The sequence below is a fragment of the Neolamprologus multifasciatus genome, chromosome 13 (assembly GCF_963576455.1).
Source record: "Neolamprologus multifasciatus chromosome 13, fNeoMul1.2, whole genome shotgun sequence".
NCBI classification, from domain to species: domain Eukaryota; kingdom Metazoa; phylum Chordata; class Actinopteri; order Cichliformes; family Cichlidae; genus Neolamprologus; species Neolamprologus multifasciatus.
Window position 1 is genome coordinate 10,120,246 of NC_140451.1, and position 19,374 is coordinate 10,139,619.

At 41.6% G+C, this 19,374-nt stretch overlaps 2 protein-coding genes across 4 annotated transcripts in view; one reads left to right on the forward strand and one right to left on the reverse strand.

Moving 5' to 3' along the window:
* Positions 1-2,567: 2,567 nt before the first annotated feature.
* pcbd1 (pterin-4 alpha-carbinolamine dehydratase/dimerization cofactor of hepatocyte nuclear factor 1 alpha) lies at positions 2,568-5,752 on the reverse strand. Its single transcript, XM_085182719.1, has 5 exons — positions 5,614-5,752; positions 4,753-4,884; positions 4,575-4,655; positions 3,684-3,772; positions 2,568-3,538 (listed from the first exon to the last, which is right to left on the reverse strand). Exons 1-5 carry the CDS (start codon positions 5,614-5,616, stop codon positions 3,478-3,480), a joined length of 366 nt encoding a protein of 121 aa, XP_085038845.1. The 5' UTR covers positions 5,617-5,752; the 3' UTR covers positions 2,568-3,477.
* LOC146505049 (heparan-alpha-glucosaminide N-acetyltransferase) overlaps positions 3,768-19,374 on the forward strand; it is a 29,598-nt gene continuing 13,991 nt past the window's right edge. The window contains exons 1-11 of one of the 3 annotated variants that reach the window (XM_085182717.1): positions 3,768-3,904; positions 6,589-6,614; positions 6,907-7,001; positions 8,343-8,464; positions 9,295-9,410; positions 11,114-11,183; positions 11,275-11,341; positions 13,274-13,356; positions 16,179-16,255; positions 17,095-17,125; positions 18,839-18,999. In XM_085182717.1, coding sequence (XP_085038843.1) covers positions 3,894-3,904; positions 6,589-6,614; positions 6,907-7,001; positions 8,343-8,464; positions 9,295-9,410; positions 11,114-11,183; positions 11,275-11,341; positions 13,274-13,356; positions 16,179-16,255; positions 17,095-17,125; positions 18,839-18,999 — 859 coding nt within the window. In that variant the 5' untranslated portion in view covers positions 3,768-3,893. Of the gene's footprint in view, positions 3,905-5,854; positions 6,615-6,906; positions 7,002-8,342; positions 8,465-9,294; positions 9,411-11,113; positions 11,184-11,274; positions 11,342-13,273; positions 13,357-16,178; positions 16,256-17,094; positions 17,126-18,838; positions 19,000-19,374 lie in introns of those variants that run through there. The other 2 variants (XM_085182718.1, XM_085182716.1) reach the window with 2 other exon arrangements.

Below are 19,374 nucleotides of genomic sequence, written 5' to 3' on the forward strand. Positions count from 1 at the left end.
ACGGCGCTGCTGCGGAGAGAATGACCAGCTTCTGTTTCCTAGGTGTACATCTGGCGGAGGATCTTACATGGTCAGTAAACAAAAACAAAACAGTGAAGAAGGCGCAGCAGCGCTTCTTCTTTCTCGGGAGACTGAAGGGATTCGGCATGAGCCCCCTCATTCTCAGGACCTTCTACTGCTGTGTCATTGAGAGCATCCTCACTGAATGCATCACCACGTGATACAGCACCGCTTACAACCGCAAAGCTCCCCGGAGAGTTGTGCAGTGTGCTGAAAGGATAATTGCAGGTGAGCTTCCCTCCCTCCAGGACATCTGTAGTCGTGGCCAAAAGTTTTGAGAATTACATAAATATTGGAAATTGGAAAAGTTGCTGCTTAAGTTTGTATAATAGCAATTTGCATACACTCCAGAATGTTATGAAGAGTGATCAGATGAATTGCATAGTCCTTCTTTGCCATGAAAATTAACTTAATCCCCAAAAAACCTTTCCACTGCATTCCATTGCTGTCATTAAAGGACCTGCTGAGATCATTTCAGTAATCGTCTTGTGAACTCAGGTGAGAATGTTGACGAGCACAAGGCTGGAGATCATTATGTCAGGCTGATTGGGTTAGAATGGCAGACCTGACATGTTAAAAGGAGGGTGATGCTTGAAATCATTTTTCTTTCATTGTTAACCATGGTGACCTGCAAAGAAACGCGTGCAGCCATCATTGCGTTGCATAAAAATGGCTTTACAGGCAAGGATATTGTGGCTACTAAGATTGCACCTAAATCAACAATTTATAGGATCATCAAGAACTTCAAGGAAAGAGGTTCAATTCTTGTTAAGAAGGCTTCAGGGCGTCTAAGAAAGTCCAGCAAGCGCCAGGATCGTCTCCTAAAGAGGATTCAGCTGCAGGATCAGAGTGCCACCAGTGCAGAGCTTGCTCAGGAATGGCAGCAGGCAGGTGTGAGCGCATCTGCACGCACAGTGAGGCGAAGACTGTTGAAAGATGGCCTGGTGTCAAGAAGGGCAGCAAAGAAGCCACTTCTCTCCAAACAAAACATCAGGGACAGATTGATCTTCAGCAGAAAGTATGGCGAATGGACTGATGAGGACTGGTGCAAAGTCATATTCTCCAATGAAGCCTCTTTCTGATTGTTTGGGGCATCTGAAAAAAGGCTTGTCCGGAGAAGAAAAAGTGAGCGCTACCATCAGTCCTGTGTCATGCCAACAGCATCCTGAGACCTTTCATGTGTGGGGTTGCTTCTCATCCAAGGGAGTGGGCTCACTCACAATTTTGCCCAAAAACACAACCATAAATAAAGAATGGTACCAAAACACCCTCCAACAGCAACTTCTTCCAACAATCCAACAACAGTTTGGTGAAGAACAATACATGGTGGAGCACCGTGGCATAAGGCAAAAGTGATAATTAAGTGGCTTGGGGAACAAAACGTTAAAATTTTGGGTCCATGGCCTGGAAACTCCCCAGATCTTAATCCCATTGAGAACTTGTTTAAGAGGCAGGTGAACAAACAAAAACTCACTAATTCTGACAAACTCCAAGAAGTGATTATGGCAGAATGGGTTGCTATCAGTCAGGATTTGGCCCAGAAGTTGATTGAGAGCATGCCCAGTCGAATTCCATTTGGCATCTCTTGCCAGAGATGCCAAATGGAATAACAAATTATTCTGCAAGGTTAGAAGCAGCAATGGTGAGAATTTGGAGGAGTTTGAGTCAGCAAGGGTCAGAGGTCACTAAAATTATGGACAACCCATCACACCTGCTCCATTCCTCCCTTGTAAAGAAGCACGACTCCTCCCTCTGATTCAAACTTTCAGCCATGAAGAACACTTGAGGAAATCATTCCTATTGTTCTCTCTGTAAAAGTGTACAATGACTCTTCATTATGTGGCAGGATAAACACGGTATCTATCTCTCTATGTAGAATTTTCTGTGGGCAGTTCAGTGGGCTGTAAGCAGGAAGAGGAAGGGTGAGGGTGATCCAGAGTAGGAATCCAGTGAAATATTGGCATCCCTTCTTACAGTTTCCTTGTAATATCAGATGAAAGTTGAGAATATGTAAATTGGGTAGAGTTAATTTTCTCTGAAACCATACAGTTAATTGGGCTGTGAGTCGGAGTGGGAAAAGTGGGGATGACCTAGAGTAAGAATCAAGTGAAATATTAGCATCACCTCTTACAGCTTCCCTGTATTATCAGTTCAAAGATGAGAATATTGTAATTATAGTAATGTAATTTGAGTAGTTTACTGTTAATTTTCTCTGAAACTGTACAATTCTTTGGGCTGTGAGGCAGAGGAGGAAGAGTGGAGGTAACCCAGAATAAGAATCCATTGAAATATTAGCGTCACCTCTTACAGTTTCCATGTAATATAAGCTGAAAGTCGAGAATATTCAAAGTACAGTACTGTAATTTCTCTGAAACTGTACAGTTCTTTGGGCTGTGTGTGTGAGGCGGAGTAGGAAGAGTGGAGGTAACTCAGAGGAAGAATCCAATGAAATATTAGCGTCACTTCAAACAATTTTCTTGTAACAAAAAACCCCACAATATCAAAAATACAGTACAGCAATTTTATTTAGTTGGGCATAAGGTCAGGATGAACAGAAATGTACAGTATAGTGAGAAGACAATGCTTTGTATATATTATCAGCTCTTACAGAATATATAACATTTTTTGTTATTTTCAATGTGCAGTGTGAGATTTAGAAAGTAATTTGTTATATATCAACTGCTAATATTTCAAAAGTCGAAGTGGATTGAGCAGTAAAATCGTGAAATGCCAGTATACAGAAAACTCGCGTTTCTAAGCCATTCGGCACCCGTACCGTAATATGCGTAAGAATAGTGCAACAACATTTTAGGTGCGGCTGGCGGTGCGGCTAGCTTGACTGTGACTTCGTACGTGAGGGCTCACTTGACTGCGGTACAATACGGTGTAGACGAACACAAACTCATTTACGGTCAGGACCTGACCATACTCCCAGTTAATGAAGTTACTGTGCTGCATGCGCACATTACCGTTTTCCTCTCTGCACGTCATGTGATGATGGACCAGTCTGATTGGAAACCTGACCAACACCCTGAAACATCACAAACCCATCAGATCACTGTCAAAAAATGAACTTGCTGCCTGTATTAACCATCCTTATGGTTGTGTGACAGCCAAAGCTTTAGCACCCTCATCATTTGGAGCAAAACAAATGTAACACAATTACTGTCAGACGTGTTTCCGGTATTAATTTCAGCACAGTTTGAAGTTAATTGTATACACATCAATAAATCGTGTATGTACGATTTATTTAAATACGATGCTGCCCCCAAAAAAGTTTGACTGGGAACTCCAAACATATGCAATAAGCTGCAAATATCAGTTTTACAGCTTTGACCATACAGTTTGGTTTATTGGATCATTAGATATTCTTTAATGACGTTTAAATTTAAGCCAGATTAGTTCAATTACAGTATTTTATTTCTTCGCTTGGTGAGAACTTGGCGGAGCATCGCTTTGCGCTCTGGCAGGAATGGGCCTATAGTTGGGACAGAAAGATGAATGTACCATTGGAATTTATACCATTTCCTTGAGCTAATAATTACCACCCCCTTTAAAAAAAAAAAAAAACATGTGAAGAGCACTTTAGTTTTCTCTGCCTTGACCGGTGACATTCTGCTCACATTAGAGATGCCTGGTCAATCAAGGTGGCCAAAGAGATGTCACGTTGGGACAGTCCTCCACAGTCATGCGTGCTGAGAGTTATCTGGACCTGCGTTAAGGAGAATGCGCAAAGTGGTGAATCAATGCAAATTTGAATGCGTTTGCTTCAAAATACCACTCGACAAAGAGCTTTTTGCCGTCATTTGTTATGGAGTCATTACAGGTGAAGCATGAGCACAAGGTAAGACCCTGGGAAAATGTCCTTTAACGTTTTGACAAAACCAGACGACACCCTGAGTGTCCAACAGGAAACGCTGCAAGTTTAGAAAAAGCCATTTTAACTTGGAAATGAGAAACTCACGTGGTATTAATCACATTAATTAGGGCTCGTGCCTACACAAGACACGCTTTTAGTAACACCTGTGTTCAATTATAATTTTATGCTAAATTGGCTGCCGTGTAACAAAGATGTAGTTAACCGGTTACACGTTTGACGCTGAGAAAAGTCTGTTAGCACAATTTTCAGACACAGTCATGGGTTAAATTCCCGACGAAGAGACCTGCAGCTGCAGGTCACAGCTAGCTAGTCGTTTACCTGACATTTGGTGTCGACTAGGTATCTGGTGTTTTAGAGCTTTGGGTGAAAATTACTTATCCCATCTTCCCCTAACCCCGGGTTAAAAAAAAAAAAAAAAAACTTTTTAAATTTAAAAACAAAAAATACATATGTTCTTTATTGTTTTCAGGCAAAAATGACATTTAAGAGAGGTCATTTTGAAGCCAATTCATGATCCCAATGTTGGGCTTTTCTATAGTAACAAAAGCCAGCTGTCCACGGTGCCAGGAAAACAACCCCCATCCCATAGGCTGTAATCTTATTTTCATTATCATTTATTATTAGGCTTGCGTACCTTATTATAGACATTGAACCACTCAGGATGATGGTTCAACTTCTCTGCATGTAAAGCCACTCTGGACATGAAGCCAAAAGCCTGGAGGGGGGAAATAAAAAAAATTAAAATAAAAAAGGTAGAGCGGTTATATGGGTCATTTAAGTTTAAAAGTGATATTTGACAATGATGCAAGAACCTGATTGAAGTCTTTGAAAATAAACTCTTTGTAAATAGCATCTCGTCCAACGACCTCCACCCACTGAGCGTTGCGTAGCAGGGGGAGTATGTGGGCCCTCTCCTCTTCAGTCAGAGCTTGGACCTTACCAGCCTGTGAGGACAGAGCAGAGGGAACAGTGCAGCAGATTTGAGAGAGGCAGTTTCACAAACACAAACTCTGATTGGTTGTAGAGGAACCCATCTGGAAACAATGAGAGGCCACATTCCTAGTTTAAAAATCTAGCTGGTTCAAAGGTATGTGGTGGTGGAGAGGGGGTGGTGGTGGTTGGTCTTTTCCTCTAGCACATGATGCAGGGTCACAACACAGGTTCAAAGTGAAATTTATGTCATTCAGCCCTCACGATCCAGACTACGTATTTAAACTGCAGAGTCAACATTGCATAACATCGTCCAAATAGATAGCATTTTATTGCACAATCTACATATGAACGCTCTGTCCCCAGCTGAGCAGTCACAATTATGTACCAGCAGAACAAACAGATGTCAGGACCAGAGCCTCAGACTGAGCAGTGACATCAACAGGTATCATAGCAACGGTCTAATCTGCTCGATCTGTGGCATGAATGGGCACTACAGAAACGATTACCGCTGGTTAAAACCTCAAACTTCAAACAAACCTCACCGTGGCTTGCTGTGAACATCTCTCCTCCTCCAAACTCATGTTAGCATGCATGACACTTTATTGTATTTATCTAGCTTGAAAACCTGAAATGTCAGTCTGCAATGAAATATTATAATGTAGAGCAGAGTGCTACCTCTGACAGCGAGGAAATGTCAACAGCTCCATGTGGCAGACAGTGTAGAAAGGTTGTGTACTCACCATGTCTGCAGAGGCTTTTCATGCACAGGGAAGGTTCAGCTCCAGCAGCCTGTTGCACAGATGCAAATCTGCTGTGGGAGCCAGTGAGAGCAACTGGAATAAATCCATTCATGGTCCCCGCCTAGCTGCCCTTGCAGGAGCCTGAGCAAAAATCCTCACTGCTGCTAAGCTATTCAACCACCTATCAGCATGGGTTTAATCATAAACTATCACCTGTTGCACAAGGCACGCATTAGGCCAGCTATTGTAGCACGATTCAGCACAAAGGCCAGTGCAGCAGTGTTTGCTGCGTGAAGAGAGAAGACACTGTACCTTTTATGCACACATATCAAACATGAACTTAATCCTAAGAATATTTACCTGCTGATATTAATGTCTTTTCTCCAGTTGACATCAGATTTAAAAAGGAGGTTGGCTCTTCAGCTTACCAGAGTTCATGTCAAAGGTTAACAACCCGCTCTTGTTAGATTGCCCCGGTGAACTCATCTGTCACTGAGCGCTCAGAGAAATGAAGTGGTTAATGGAATGAAAACAGGGAGAGGATGTGACAGGAGATCAGCATTTAACAGCTGACTGGACCTGGAAATGAGAGCGCTGCTAAAGCGATTTAGTTAGCTGTGATTTAGAACAAAACCATTAGACTGGGGTGAAACGGAGAGTGTCTGCTGACTGTGGCATTAATACAGAGCCACAGATACATACCTGTGACCGTCTTAAACTCACTGATTATTAGTCGGATTTTACTTAGCATCCCTCATGTCAAATCATGACAATGATTACATGTTATCTTAAATGTAAGCACAAAACAGCACATAAAAAGGGAACCAACAATTACGTATGCATACTGCCCTTTGACCGCAGGTTATATTGTGAGAGTTATAAAGATGAGCGGTAGACAAGGCTGGTTACGGCTAGAAACATGGAGTCCAGGACACTGCTACAAGCAAGTCTAACTTTGTTAATCCTCTTTACCAGCGGCATCGGAGGACACATCGAAAATGGTGAGGAGGGTGGGGATCGCTCTGGTGAAGGCATCTGTGCACAAATGTCCTGGTAGTAGCAGCAAAAACTGTACCGTCTATACTCTTTTGATCTTCTTGTGAAAGTCACTGTTTGTCTCCTTAATTCTGGTTCGAATTGAATTACAACAAAATGACATGTCAGTATGGGAATTTAGTCAGTGTCACGCTCACAGTGGTGATAGTGATTAGATGCCATGTCCTGTTATCTTGTCTTTATAATGTCCAAGAGAACTCTCAGCTAATAAATCAGGCCTGTGTTAAATCTATGCAGGCTCTCATCTGAAAATGGATCAGGCTTTGCTCATATTTCATAACCAGCTGACTGAAGAAGTGCATGCTTCCTACACATCAGATTACTGCTACAAGGTAAAGAATATCCACCGTCACTGTGGTTTTATTAAGAGACAGCATCAGCGGGAAAATCGCTTTCAGTTCCTCAAAAAGTTTATAGTCACGCAAACTGATCTTAGCAAACATACAGATGCAGTAAAGTTAAACATTGTAATTCACTGTGAAGTTGTTGTCAAATTTCACATAAGGGAAATGTGTGATTTTCTCTCCTTTGTTATAAAATGAGCTTGATTGTCTCTGAGAGGAATGTGCTGTGGGTACAGTGCTACAGTTACTGCTGGAAAAAGCAACCATGAATTATTAAAGACATCAGGAAACGTAAAGGGAACATCATAAAAACATCACGAGACATATGAATATACGTAAAACCAGATAAACCTGTATGAAAACACAAGACAAGCATAAAGTAAGAAATATTTAGTGCTTAAAGTCCAAGTATGTGCTGTTCCCTGAATAATTTAACACTGCTGTTCAGCAGCATAATGGAGGCTGGAACATATGATACCTTTTGAACTTTGGCACCTTGAGTATGCTTCCTCATGTCAAATGTTTGAATCCTGAGACGAGAGGATGTTACAAGTAACTGCCTGCTTAGGCAGGCTCTGTATGGACTTGTATTTTTTCATTTCTGAAAATTCATTTGCAGCCATTATTTTTTAGTGCATTGTTAGATTACTAAACCATGCTGTAATTTCATATTGAATAAGCTTTCTGTGATTGCCCTGTAAAACCGTAACACTATTACTCACTCCATACAGCCTTGGAAAGGAATTATCACTGGGTGTTTCCCAACTTAGTTTATCAATGAGGAGACCTATTGTTTATACGTAGGCCGTCTTGGCTTTTAAATTCACTGCTCTGCACATTATAATACCATCCAACCTTTAATTATATTTTACTGTGCAACCGTTTTTGAGCCACCTGTCATTTCTTTATATTTTGCTTCCAGGGAGCCAGACTTTTCTTGCAATGTTTTAAAGTGGTCTTGAGCAATATTTCTCCAGGCTTACTGAAGGTCACTCAGAAGTTTTCTCTGGACATTGGCTGCTTTTTCACTCTTTTTCAGTCCTGACCAATTCCAGAGGAATGTGTTTTGTTTGTTAAACCACTTAACACTGACCTATGAATCATGCATGCATATAAAAGGCACTTAACTCAAGGGTTGGACCAGTGTTGTGTCTACACAGGCAAAGACAGACAAAGAATCAATTTTAAATTTAATCTTTAGGCACTTTGTTAATAGCATCCTCTCATAAAAATCAACAAGGTGATTTCCAGAGCTATTAGCTGGAAACGTGGCATATATAAGTTAATGCTAGGCCCATTTAATTATTATTTATTTGTTTTGCTTTTCAGTGTTTGTACCAACATTTGGTCACAGTGAAACCCAACAACAATAATGCATCTGCAATAATCAGCACCAAATTTACTCTGACAGTACAAGTGGAATCACAAACCAGGAATGCAACCTTTTGCAGGTAACAAGTTAAACATTTGTTCAAGATGGTACTTAAAACAAATAAGATGCAAGTTGTCTCTCGTTTGCTTGTTTGCCTGTGAAAGTGCATTGCTCTTGTTTTAAGATATAATATAGTGTGGTGACACGATTTTATCAGCAGCCTGTGAAATTATTTACAGGGTTGGAGGAGTAACCCTGACCCATTTTCTGGACCTGAGTTATGCCCTCCCTTAAACCACCTCACAGTGTATTGATCACAGGCTGTTTTGGGGTTAATAAGACCTGACATTCCAATATTGATGAAAAGGGCTCATTAAAGCTTGAAAGCCACATGTCCTGGGGAAGAATCAGCTGGGATGTTAAACAGTTAGGACAGATCTAATATGTATAAACACCCAGAACATCCCACACAGGAGGGCAAAGCTTTCTATTTTGGGGCCACCTCTAAGAGATGGTGCACCATGAAAAGCCTTTGTGCTTTTTATGTCCTTTCAAAGGGCTGGGTCTTCTTAAATCAATGCTGAGGTCTCTAACCAGCCTGTGTTGCTATTGATTTACTTTTCCCAGTTTGAAAAAAACACTCCAAGTGATAGCTAGTATGTCATCCCAACAGTGGATCAATATGAGCGAATCTTGCACAGGGATGTTTTTTTGGGGCCTGAAACTGGAGATGGTGAGAAGACAGGGGCATGCACTTTAAGCCTTCAAACACTAGGTGGTGCTCCTGAGCTTTATAGTTGTGCTACTGCAGCAGGAGAGCAGCAATGTGCTTTTAAAGAAAACAGTTTAACGGGGCATCAAATAGGAGCTTTTAAGACTGTGTGACTATTTCACTGTTTTTGCATGCAGATGGAGTCAAACGTATGAGGAAGGTGGTCACTACTCTATTTGGATTTACACCCTAGATGCAAATAATCGCAGCTGCACTCACACTGTGGATAGAAGACCAAATAATGCCTATCTGCGTAAGTACGCACCACTACTGAAAAATACATGAGGACAAATTTCCATGTTTTGAATCCCTGACCAACACTGCTGGGATTCGGCTGTGAGGGCGCAGTGACAGCAAAGGTACCTGTCTGCAAACTCCGGCCAAGCCTTTGATCCCATTAATTGAGTCAGCAAAGAGGAGAATCACTGCTTTTGTCCACATCCACTGAGCAGCAGTTCTCATCCATCTCTTGGGACATGATGTGTATTGATCAGATCAGACTCGCTTTCTTGAAAAGGGATAAAAGAAAAGCTTTTCTGCTTGTTTTGAAGGCCTGCTTCTGGCTCGTAGAGCATTGTGGGTAATACATTAGGGAGTGTGGAAGGATTAGGGCGTAATGGGATTTTGAAAGCGCCTCTCTCCATAATGCACACACTACTTAACAATATTGCAGATTATGTTGTAGATCAGACTTTTAAGGCCAAGTAGCCATTATCTGTTATGGTCAGTGTGACTGCACCTCTCACAGTATGATGAGCTTCCATTAGCTCCACAGACCGGTGATTATACAAACTCCCCATAGGAATTGTTCACCTTAAGTAACGGTCTGGTCAGCAGCTCAAGAAAGGTATGAGGTGCTCTGCTAGGGAATTTTAAAAGTTTACTTCAGTGTCTGAGATTGATTGGCCACAGGGCAGCATGAGATCATTTCTTTAAGCACATGTTTCTGTGAAGCTGCTATCAGATGCACCCTTTAATCGTGTTAGTAGTGTATTCTGTATCACACCACAGACCACAAGTCACCTGCTGAGCCCTTAATTCTTACAAGGAAATCTACAGGATCGACTCCTATTAAGTCTTTGTTCGACTTTTATACATCAATGAACTCAAATTAATTCAGTTGTTTCGGTGTCTACCATTCATTTTCTATTTATACCAACGGTTACTGATGGAGCGAGCATGTCTGTGGCTGAGCTCTAATGTGGTTCATGTGCTGAGAGCTTTGTGGTGTTTTTATGAATGGACACCGGAGATGCCATGACTTTTCCGAGGAGATTAAGTGACCGCTCTTTGTTCAGAGTGGATGTCCTTGTGTGGATTCAGCTCGGCTTAAAATGGCATCTTTTTGTTTGTTCTTCCACTGCGTGTACTCTGCTCTCCTGTGCTTTGACGCAAGAAGACCATGTGGAGATTTCATAAACCCTTGGTAGTTTCATAATCAGTACTACAGGTGTAAAATATCTCCCTTTGTTTGCAAATCGGTGGCTTTCAGAGCTCTATTCCTTTTTTTATGGGGGCAAATAAAATCCATCTTCGCTACAGTGTTTGTGCCCTCTTGCACTGTAAACCTCAAGTTGACCCTGCTCCTATCTGTGCTGCCCTCCGGCAGTCTGGCAAAGTCTTTGTTTTCTCATCCTTGTTCCAGCACAGCCTTACATTTTCATTTTCACATGCCTGCAGGGTTAGATTACCCGCAGTGATTACTCCTCGGCGGCTCAACCAAGACTTTTTCATTAGGTTCTTGTTTGTCACTTGAGGGATCCCCTTTGACACTGGTTGACTGAAAGACAGCCACAGGGGAGTCCACAGGCTAGTATAGCAGACAGTTTGGACTGGCAGTCATCCCTTTTATCCCCACTCAGATCCTTGTCTGAGTGGTCTAGAGATGTAGTGTATAAAGTTTCTGACATGGACAGAGACTGGTACAGAATGATTTCTTTTTACTTATTTTTCCAGCTATTTTGGTGGCAGCACTCCTGCTGGCTGTAATCGCTCTGTTATTCGTTGTGATACCCTACATCTACAGGTACATGTGTGTTTTTTACATCATCTGCAAGAATCCTGCACTGATTGCTTTTCCATCAGAACCGGGCAGCCTAAAGTTTTTCTTTTTCCAGGAGGCGTTGTACATCAAAATTTATAAAGACTATTTGCTGCCAAGGCCCACAGCATTCAGAAGAGAATGTAAGTTAAATGCTGCTTCTAATAAATATATTACATTAGATTTTTTTTTTATGTCAGATGAGATGATATTTTGATTAAATAAGTCATAAACAGCTCAAAGTATGTCCATTATGAGTTTAAGTTAGAAAGCAAATTTTTTTTTAAATATACAGTAAATCTTTGCTACTGTTCTTGAAATGCAAAATATAAAGTAACTACACAATCTCTTTCATGTTTTTCGTTTTTCTGGTAATCAAATATTGTTTGATCCAGCAGTTAAACTGCACCATTATCATTGGCCGGCTATGCAGCCCGAGATGCATTGTAAAATTGCTCTGAGGCTCCAGTCATCAAGCCGTTTGGGAGACACTAATGGAATGATTGATATAAATGTTAGCAGAGCCAGTTACACAGCAGACTTACATAGAAAACGATACAGTACTGTATCCGTCCAATCATCGGGCTTCATGGCAAGAGCTGGCATGTATTTTCGGTGAACATGAATAGCTCCTCTCATTCTTTCAAGCAAAATGTCTCTGGCTTCCATATGTTGTCTGGATGGCATGCAAATCCATCACGACATATTAGTGCGGGTGTCTTCCTGCTCTGGCTCTTTAAAATGCTGCATGGAGGCCAGCACGCCAGGCTAATCCAACTGAGAGGGCAACAGGCCAGAGTCATCGAAATGTTGCCTTTCACACAGTGAGAGGGGGAGAAGACGCGGGGCGGAGAGAATTTGAGGAGTTGTGAATGAGGAAGCAGTGAACCTTTGACTTTATCAGTAATTTCAAACAAATTTGCTACCTGTTGCTACCTACAAATAAAAAGCAAAATGTGTTGCCATTTTATGTACAGTGTGCAAAAGTCTCCACTTAGTTCTTTATATTTTGCTTCCAAGGAGCCAGACGTTTTTGCAATGTTTTTAAAAGTGCTCTTGAGCAAAAGTTATCCAGGTTTTTTCAACCTGTCACAAAAACACATGACATAAAATCGAATTTTTACACTGACGAGGTAAATTCCCAAACAGCTTTTAACTGGAAACATGGCACATCTTGGCACGGTCTGCAGGACATCCTTAAAAATGTAAAGAAACTGGACAAAAGAAGAAGTCACAGGCCTGAAAGGCTACATACATAAACTGTCATGTTCTTAAGAAAATTCTTAAGAAAGTGAAACAAGGAGAAAATACTGCGGTAGGACATCAAGTCTTATGGAGAGATAAATCCATGGTTTTTATTTATTTTTTATATATTTGGAGGAGTTCAGCAGAGATGATTATCTATAACCATCTGTAAAACAAGGTGGAGGTTGTGTCATGTTTTGAGGTTGTATTTCAGTCGGTGATGTTGAGGATCTTGTAAAAACTGATGCAAGTATCAATGCAGAAAATGAATTTTCAGCATGATGATGACCGTACCAAATACTGACTTTAAAGCTTGTTAGTAATAGTGCAGTTTATCCCTCATGTATTGTATTTCCATGTATTTTACCACAGGTCAACAAAACACTGCACCCGTTTTCCCATTTTCCAAGTAAAATCTAAAGAAATGAGCCCACTTTGCATTAACTGGCCAGCAAGCAAAGACAGACAGCATTAGCACCTAGTTAATAAAGTAGAGCATTAAGCTGCTTAAGAATAACTCAGAGTGTTGTGCTTCATGTTTTTGGAACATTTGCGTTATCAAACTTTATTAAACATTAGATGTTAAAAGTGTTTCTTCTTCTTCCTTTATTGATTATTATTTTGCTGATTAGAAAACTATCTAGATATGAAAAATATGTAAGTTTGATTTGGGGTTTAAATATCTGCTTAAGCGACCTTAACCCTAAAAGTGCAACAATGAATGGAGCTTAAAGCACTGATAATTGTCAAATCCCCTTAAGTAACCCACACTGGTGTTTTATCCCAGTGAGTGTTGACATTATTTTGTCTCCCTGCTGTTTTTTCTCCAGGAAGAATCACATGATAGTGAAACTGCGCACGGTGCTGTTAAAGCTAAACCAACACGTCTGCTCTCACTGGATACTTTTCGAGGGTATGTTCACCTTCAACAGTCATTCGTGTTTATCGCTCTATCACCACATGGAGCTCGTTCACATGTTAATTCTTTTTAGAGAAGTTTGAGGCATCATAAAGATCTACAGGCCTGACATAATGAATAATTACAGGGGTCACAGTCTGGCCACATGCTCCTTCAAGCTTTTGTTATCAGGCGGTATAGCTTTGGGCATGGTTTCTGATAGCAGTGTGTGTTGGGTTTGGAACAGTGTGTTTCTGTTGGACAGGAGTGATGCATGTGATTGAATCTGGGCTCCCTGCTCGCCTTAATTGTGGCCTAGGGCTAGACACAAAGCACGCCTCTCTGGAAACAGGATGCTGGTGTGGCTTTGACCTCCCCCTCGCCAAATAATTGATGTAATAATACAGTCAACATATCAGCACACATCCACCCAGCAATAGATCTCCTGCCAAACTGAAGAGCGAGAGGAAATCCAGCAGCACACAGGCAGCATCCAGCAGACAATTGGCATCTTCTCCATCTGTGGCTTCCTTTCGGACAAGGAGCCAGCTGAAAATCACCGAGCATATGTGGCGGGCTGAAAATACAACATGCTGTTATTTAGTTTGGGAGCTCAAGCGCTTCAGTGCATTTTCAGAATCTGTATGAGTTCAAGGGGAGGATACATTTCAGTTTTATTTCCCTTCATTTCCACTTCCTGCCTCAGTCCTCCTCAATCTCGTTACCTGAAATGTCACTCCGGGGTTACAGGTGCGTAGGTCCTGAGTGGTAATACCGGAAACGCTCCTACCTGGCGTCACACTTAATCAAACTGTGACTCAGCTCTAAAGATTAACGCTGTGTGCGCCTCCTCAGACCCATGACTTATGATCCTTACCCCCAGATAAGTAACAGCTTTCTACAGAGAACAGACACATCAGTCATCTGCCATAAATGCTGAGACATTTCTGAAGCCAAACAGCTTTTCTTCCCAGCTGAAAGGTTTTTCTGATCATTGCTTGGGCTCTCCTGACATGATATACAGAGAACTGTGGCGTATGGTCGCACGTTAATTTTTCTAAAAGGATTTGGATTTTAATCTTGTGCCACATTGCTAAAAGCCTTTCACCAGTTTCGTCACCGCTGAAAATCGCACTGTCAGTAGTTAGCAGCAGCATACAACTGACGGAACAACTATTACAGCAAAACCAAGAACTGTGAGCCGCATTTAACAGCAGGTGGCTGACTCATTCTGCGCCTTATTTTGACTGAGATCCAAGTTTTCCTACATATCGGGTTTCAGATATGCTCTGATGTTTGGCCACAAAAAAACAGAACCTTGGCTTTTCAACTGTAGTTGTAATTTATTATGACTAGATTGGGTGTCCGTGTACTTGATATGGCTGGTACAGTGGGTAACTCAACACTGTGCAGGGATAGACTGCAGCTATCCATTAGCAACGGGGGGGAAGTACTAAGCTGATACTCTAATTGGTAATGCATGTACAATGATTCAAATCAAAGACGTCCATAAGTGTCTATCAGTGAGTCATAACTGGCTGTCAGTGCTGCAACAGACAGGTCTCTCTGTAATCTGTTAGCTACAAATCATTCCTGCTCATTCCCAGAAATTAATTAAGTCTATTACTAAAGTGGCAAATGTTCACTGCAGAGCTTCAAAGGCATATTAACAACCTAAACTTGATTGGGAACCAAAAAAAAAAGAAAATGTCTGCTGTGTGTCAACCTGCACCTTATTAACTTTGATCCAACAGAAAACAAAGAGTTCCTTAGTGTACATTATGTTAATTGAGCACTCATCATAATTAGCAGTCTGTATTGTCACAGATGTGTGGCATATGTAAAGTGATGGGGGTCCTATTTCCAATCGGACAGCAGGGAATTTTAATTATAAATATGGCCAATAATCTGGGATATTACTGCAATTTTCACAGGGTCTCATCTGGCTGGCGATTTAACCTTTGTCTTTGTTGCCATGACAACTAATGGATGCGTTCATCAAAATTTACACGATAGCCTGTGCGTGTGCGTGTGTGTGTGTGTGTGAGAGAGAGAGAGGAAGGGAACATGGACACATGCAGCAGGGTTTACTCTGCTTTAATAGCCCTTTTGAGATGATAGTGACCGATTAAAATCTTGTATCAGCAGGTTGGGGCTAAAAGAGCAGTAATGGCTTCAGTGCAGCTCTTAATTGAATCTAGGCAGAAAAACAAGAGGAGGCAGAGGTAGATACAGTGCACCTTATCAGGCAGGCTGTTTCTTAAAGGTTGTCGTAATGTTGTTACGACCCCCCCTTATGATTTTTTCACTCTTTTTGATTACACTGCACGCACGAAAACATAAATTCACGTATTACAGATGGTGAAAAGATTCAGCCTGGCCCAGATCACATTACCGTGCAAGTTTGTGTTGTGTAGTGGCCCACAGCCCATTTTCTGACATGCAACGCAAACACCTTTTTCCCTCCAGTGTCTGATTCAGTGAAGCACTCCATCACGTGCGCTGTGTTTCAGCAGCCTCGGCCAGTGCTAAAGTATAAAGTGTATCATATATTAGATGCAAAGTCTTTAGTCAGCACTCCTGCTTGAGGAGATCCAGAGGACAAGCGTTCATTTCCTGAGTGATTCATAATGCTTAGATTGCATTACCTTGCATTTGGAGGGAGACTGAATAAAAGCCCCTCTTGTGTTCTCTTTAACTTTAATTCAGAAGTTAATTTTTAATTATAATCAAGGATTGCACTTGAATAATATATTTTTATTGACAGCTTTTCAGTCTCACTCACACATTTTCTTCATTTGTTCTTTCCTGGATATCGACTTGTATTGTCTTTATAGGTTTTCCCTGACTGTGATGGTGTTTGTGAACTATGGTGGTGGAGGCTACTGGTTCTTTCAGCACGCACCTTGGAACGGTTAAGTACACGATGCACGTGAATTGACATAAGGGAAAACTAAATCAGTTGCTTGTACCCTACGGTCCGCACCTTACTCCCTGCACACAACGATGATGCAGCAATCGCCTGATCTTCAGCGGCGAAATCTTCCCCATAGTGTTAGCAGAGTTTTCTGACGTGTTGTCACTAATTATGATGAATGTAGTTAAGAAAAACACAGGGTGTCATTTCTCATACAAGCAAAATCAACACCGTGATCCATAGATGTTTATTCTTGTTAATGATCAGGGAGGAGAGGAGGAGGAGGATTTAAATGACAGCTGGAAGAAGATGAGGGAGGAGGAAGGAATGAGTAACACTCCAGTGTTATGATAGCCAGTATTGAGGTACTCTTAAGCAAGGCATCTCTGGTTGAAGTAGGAGGAGATTTTGGTTGAAAAAGTATTTAAAACAAGAAAAAGTAAATATTCTTATACACTTTCTTTTTTTGTTTTTATTTCAGTTTCAATTTTTTTTCAAAAATTCCTGTAATTGTTTATGGGTGTTCACAATTTTAACTTTGTAATAGCTTTTTTTGCCACATGTACAGAGGTGCATTGATTTCAGAGCTGGATTGATTAATCTTCGCCTGGCTGCAGGACTGCTGCTGTCACAGGAGTGTAAATATTTATTAATCACGCCTCTTCAAAATGGAAAGTTAATGACAGAAGCAGCGCTTTAAGGACGGAGCATTGTTTTTAATTCATCTTGTTGTCTTTGTGTGAATAGAAGGGCAAGGACTGTAAACTCTCTGATGAGATCAAGTGTGTGTTGGTCTGTTGGTATTAATCAATTTTATGCTTCTGAAATTGTTGCAGGTCTAACTGTGGCGGATCTTGTCATGCCATGGTAGGTTTGGCACAAGGGGCCTGACCTATTTAACGTCTTTTACTACTTTTCTTGTTTGTACAGTTCATACAGTGGGGCAAAAAAGTATTTAGTCAGCCACCGATTGTGCAAGTTCCCCCACTTAAAATGATGACAGAGGTCAGTAATTTGCACCAGAGGTACACTTCAACTGTGAGAGACAGAATGTGAAAAAAAAATCCATGAATTCACATGGTAGGATTTGTAAAGAATTTATTCGTAAATCAGGGTGGAAAATAAGTATTTGGTCAATAACAAAAATACAACTCAATACTTTGTAACATAACCTTTGTTGGCAATAACAGAGGTCAAACGTTTACTATAGGTCTTTACCAGGTTTGCACACACAGTAGCTGGTATTTTGGCCCATTCCTCCATGCAGATCTTCTCAAGAGCAGTGACGTTTTGGGGCTGTCGCCGAGCAACACGGACTTTCAACTCCCGCCACAGATTTTCTATGGGGTTGAGGTCTGGAGACTGGCTAGGCCACTCCAGGACTTTCAAATGCTTCTTACGGAGCCACTCCTTTGTTGCCCGGGCGGTGTGTTTTGGATCATTGTCATGTTGGAAGACCCAGCCTCGTTTCATCTTCAAAGTTCTCACTGATGGAAGGAGGTTTTGGCTCAAAATCTCACGATACTTGGCCCCATTCATTCTGTCCTTAACACGGATCAGTCGTCCTGTCCCCTTGGCAGAAAAACAGCCCCATAGCATGATGTTTCCACCCCCATGCTTCACAGTAGGTATGGTGTTCTTGGGATGCAACTCAGTATTCTTCTTCCTCCAAACACGACGAGTTGAGTTTATACCAAAAAGTTCTACTTTGGTTTCATCTGACCACATGACATTCTCCCAATCCTCTGCTGTATCATCCATGTGCTCTCTGGCAAACTTCAGACGGGCCTGGACATGCACTGGCTTCAGCAGCGGAACACGTCTGGCACTGCGGGATTTGATTCCCTGCCGTTGTAGTGTGTTACTGATGGTGACCTTTGTTACTTTGGTCCCAGCTCTCTGCAGGTCATTCACCAGGTCCCCCCGTGTGGTTCTGGGATCTTTGCTCACCGTTCTCATGATCATTTTGACCCCACGGGATGAGATCTTGCGTGGAGCCCCAGATCGAGGGAGATTATCAGTGGTCTTGTATGTCTTCCATTTTCTGATGATTGCTCCCACAGTTGATTTTTTCACACCAAGCTGCTTGCCTATTGTAGATTCACTCTTCCCAGTCTGGTGCAGGTCTACAATTCTTTTCCTGGTGTCCTTCGAAAGCTCTTTGGTCTTGGCCATGGCGGAGTTTGGAGTCTGACTGGTTGAGGCTGTGGACAGGTGTCTTTTATACAGATGATGAGGTCAAACAGGTGCCATTCATACAGGTAACGAGTGGGGGACAGAAAAGCTTCTTACAGAAGACGTTACAGGTCTGTGAGAGCCAGGGATTTTCCTTGTTTGAGGTGACCAAATACTTATTTTCCACCCTGATTTACGAATAAATTCTTTACAAATCCTACCATGTGAATTCATGGATTTTTTTTTCACATTCTGTCTCTCACAGTTGAAGTGTACCTCTGGTGCAAATTACTGACCTCTGTCATCATTTTAAGTGGGGGAACTTGCACAATCGGTGGCTGACTAAATACTTTTTTGCCCCACTGTATGTGGGTTTGAATGGCATAATCCTGTTATGTCTTCCAGGTTTGTGTTTGTAATTGGGACCTCAGTGGTTTTGGCTTTCAGTTCCATGCAGAGGAGAGGAGTTAGCCGCCTGCAGCTGCTACGAAAAATCACCTGGAGAACAGTCGTCCTCTTGCTGCTCGGCTTCTGCTTTCTCAACTACTCTCCCAAAGACGGACCACGTAGGTGCACATTGTGTATTCTGATTCTCAGTCAAACTAAATACATCTATCTGCCTGTCTGTCTATCTACCTGTCTGTCTGTCTATCTACCTGTCTATCTATCTATCTATCTATCTATCTATCTATCTATCTATCTATCTATCTATCTATCTGTCTGTCTGTCTGTCTGTCTGTCTGTCTGTCTGTCTGTCTGTCTGTCTGTCTGTCTGTCTGTCTGTCTGTCTGTCTGTCTGTCTGTCTGTCTGTCTGTCTGTCTGTCTGTCTGTCTGTCTGTCTGTCTGTCTGTCTGTCTGTCTGTCTATCTATCTATCTATCTATCTATCTATCTATCTATCTATCTATCTATCTATCTATCTATCTATCTATCTATCTATC

Coding starts and splice junctions, on each gene's coding strand:
- pcbd1 (XM_085182719.1), bottom strand. Junction 3,773..4,574: donor GGTTCAATGTCTATAATAAG/GTACGCAAGCCT, acceptor TCCTTAACGCAG/GTCCAGATAACTCTCAGCAC. Junction 3,539..3,683: donor ATTGACCAGGCATCTCTAAT/GTGAGCAGAATG, acceptor TCCCAACTATAG/GCCCATTCCTGCCAGAGCGC.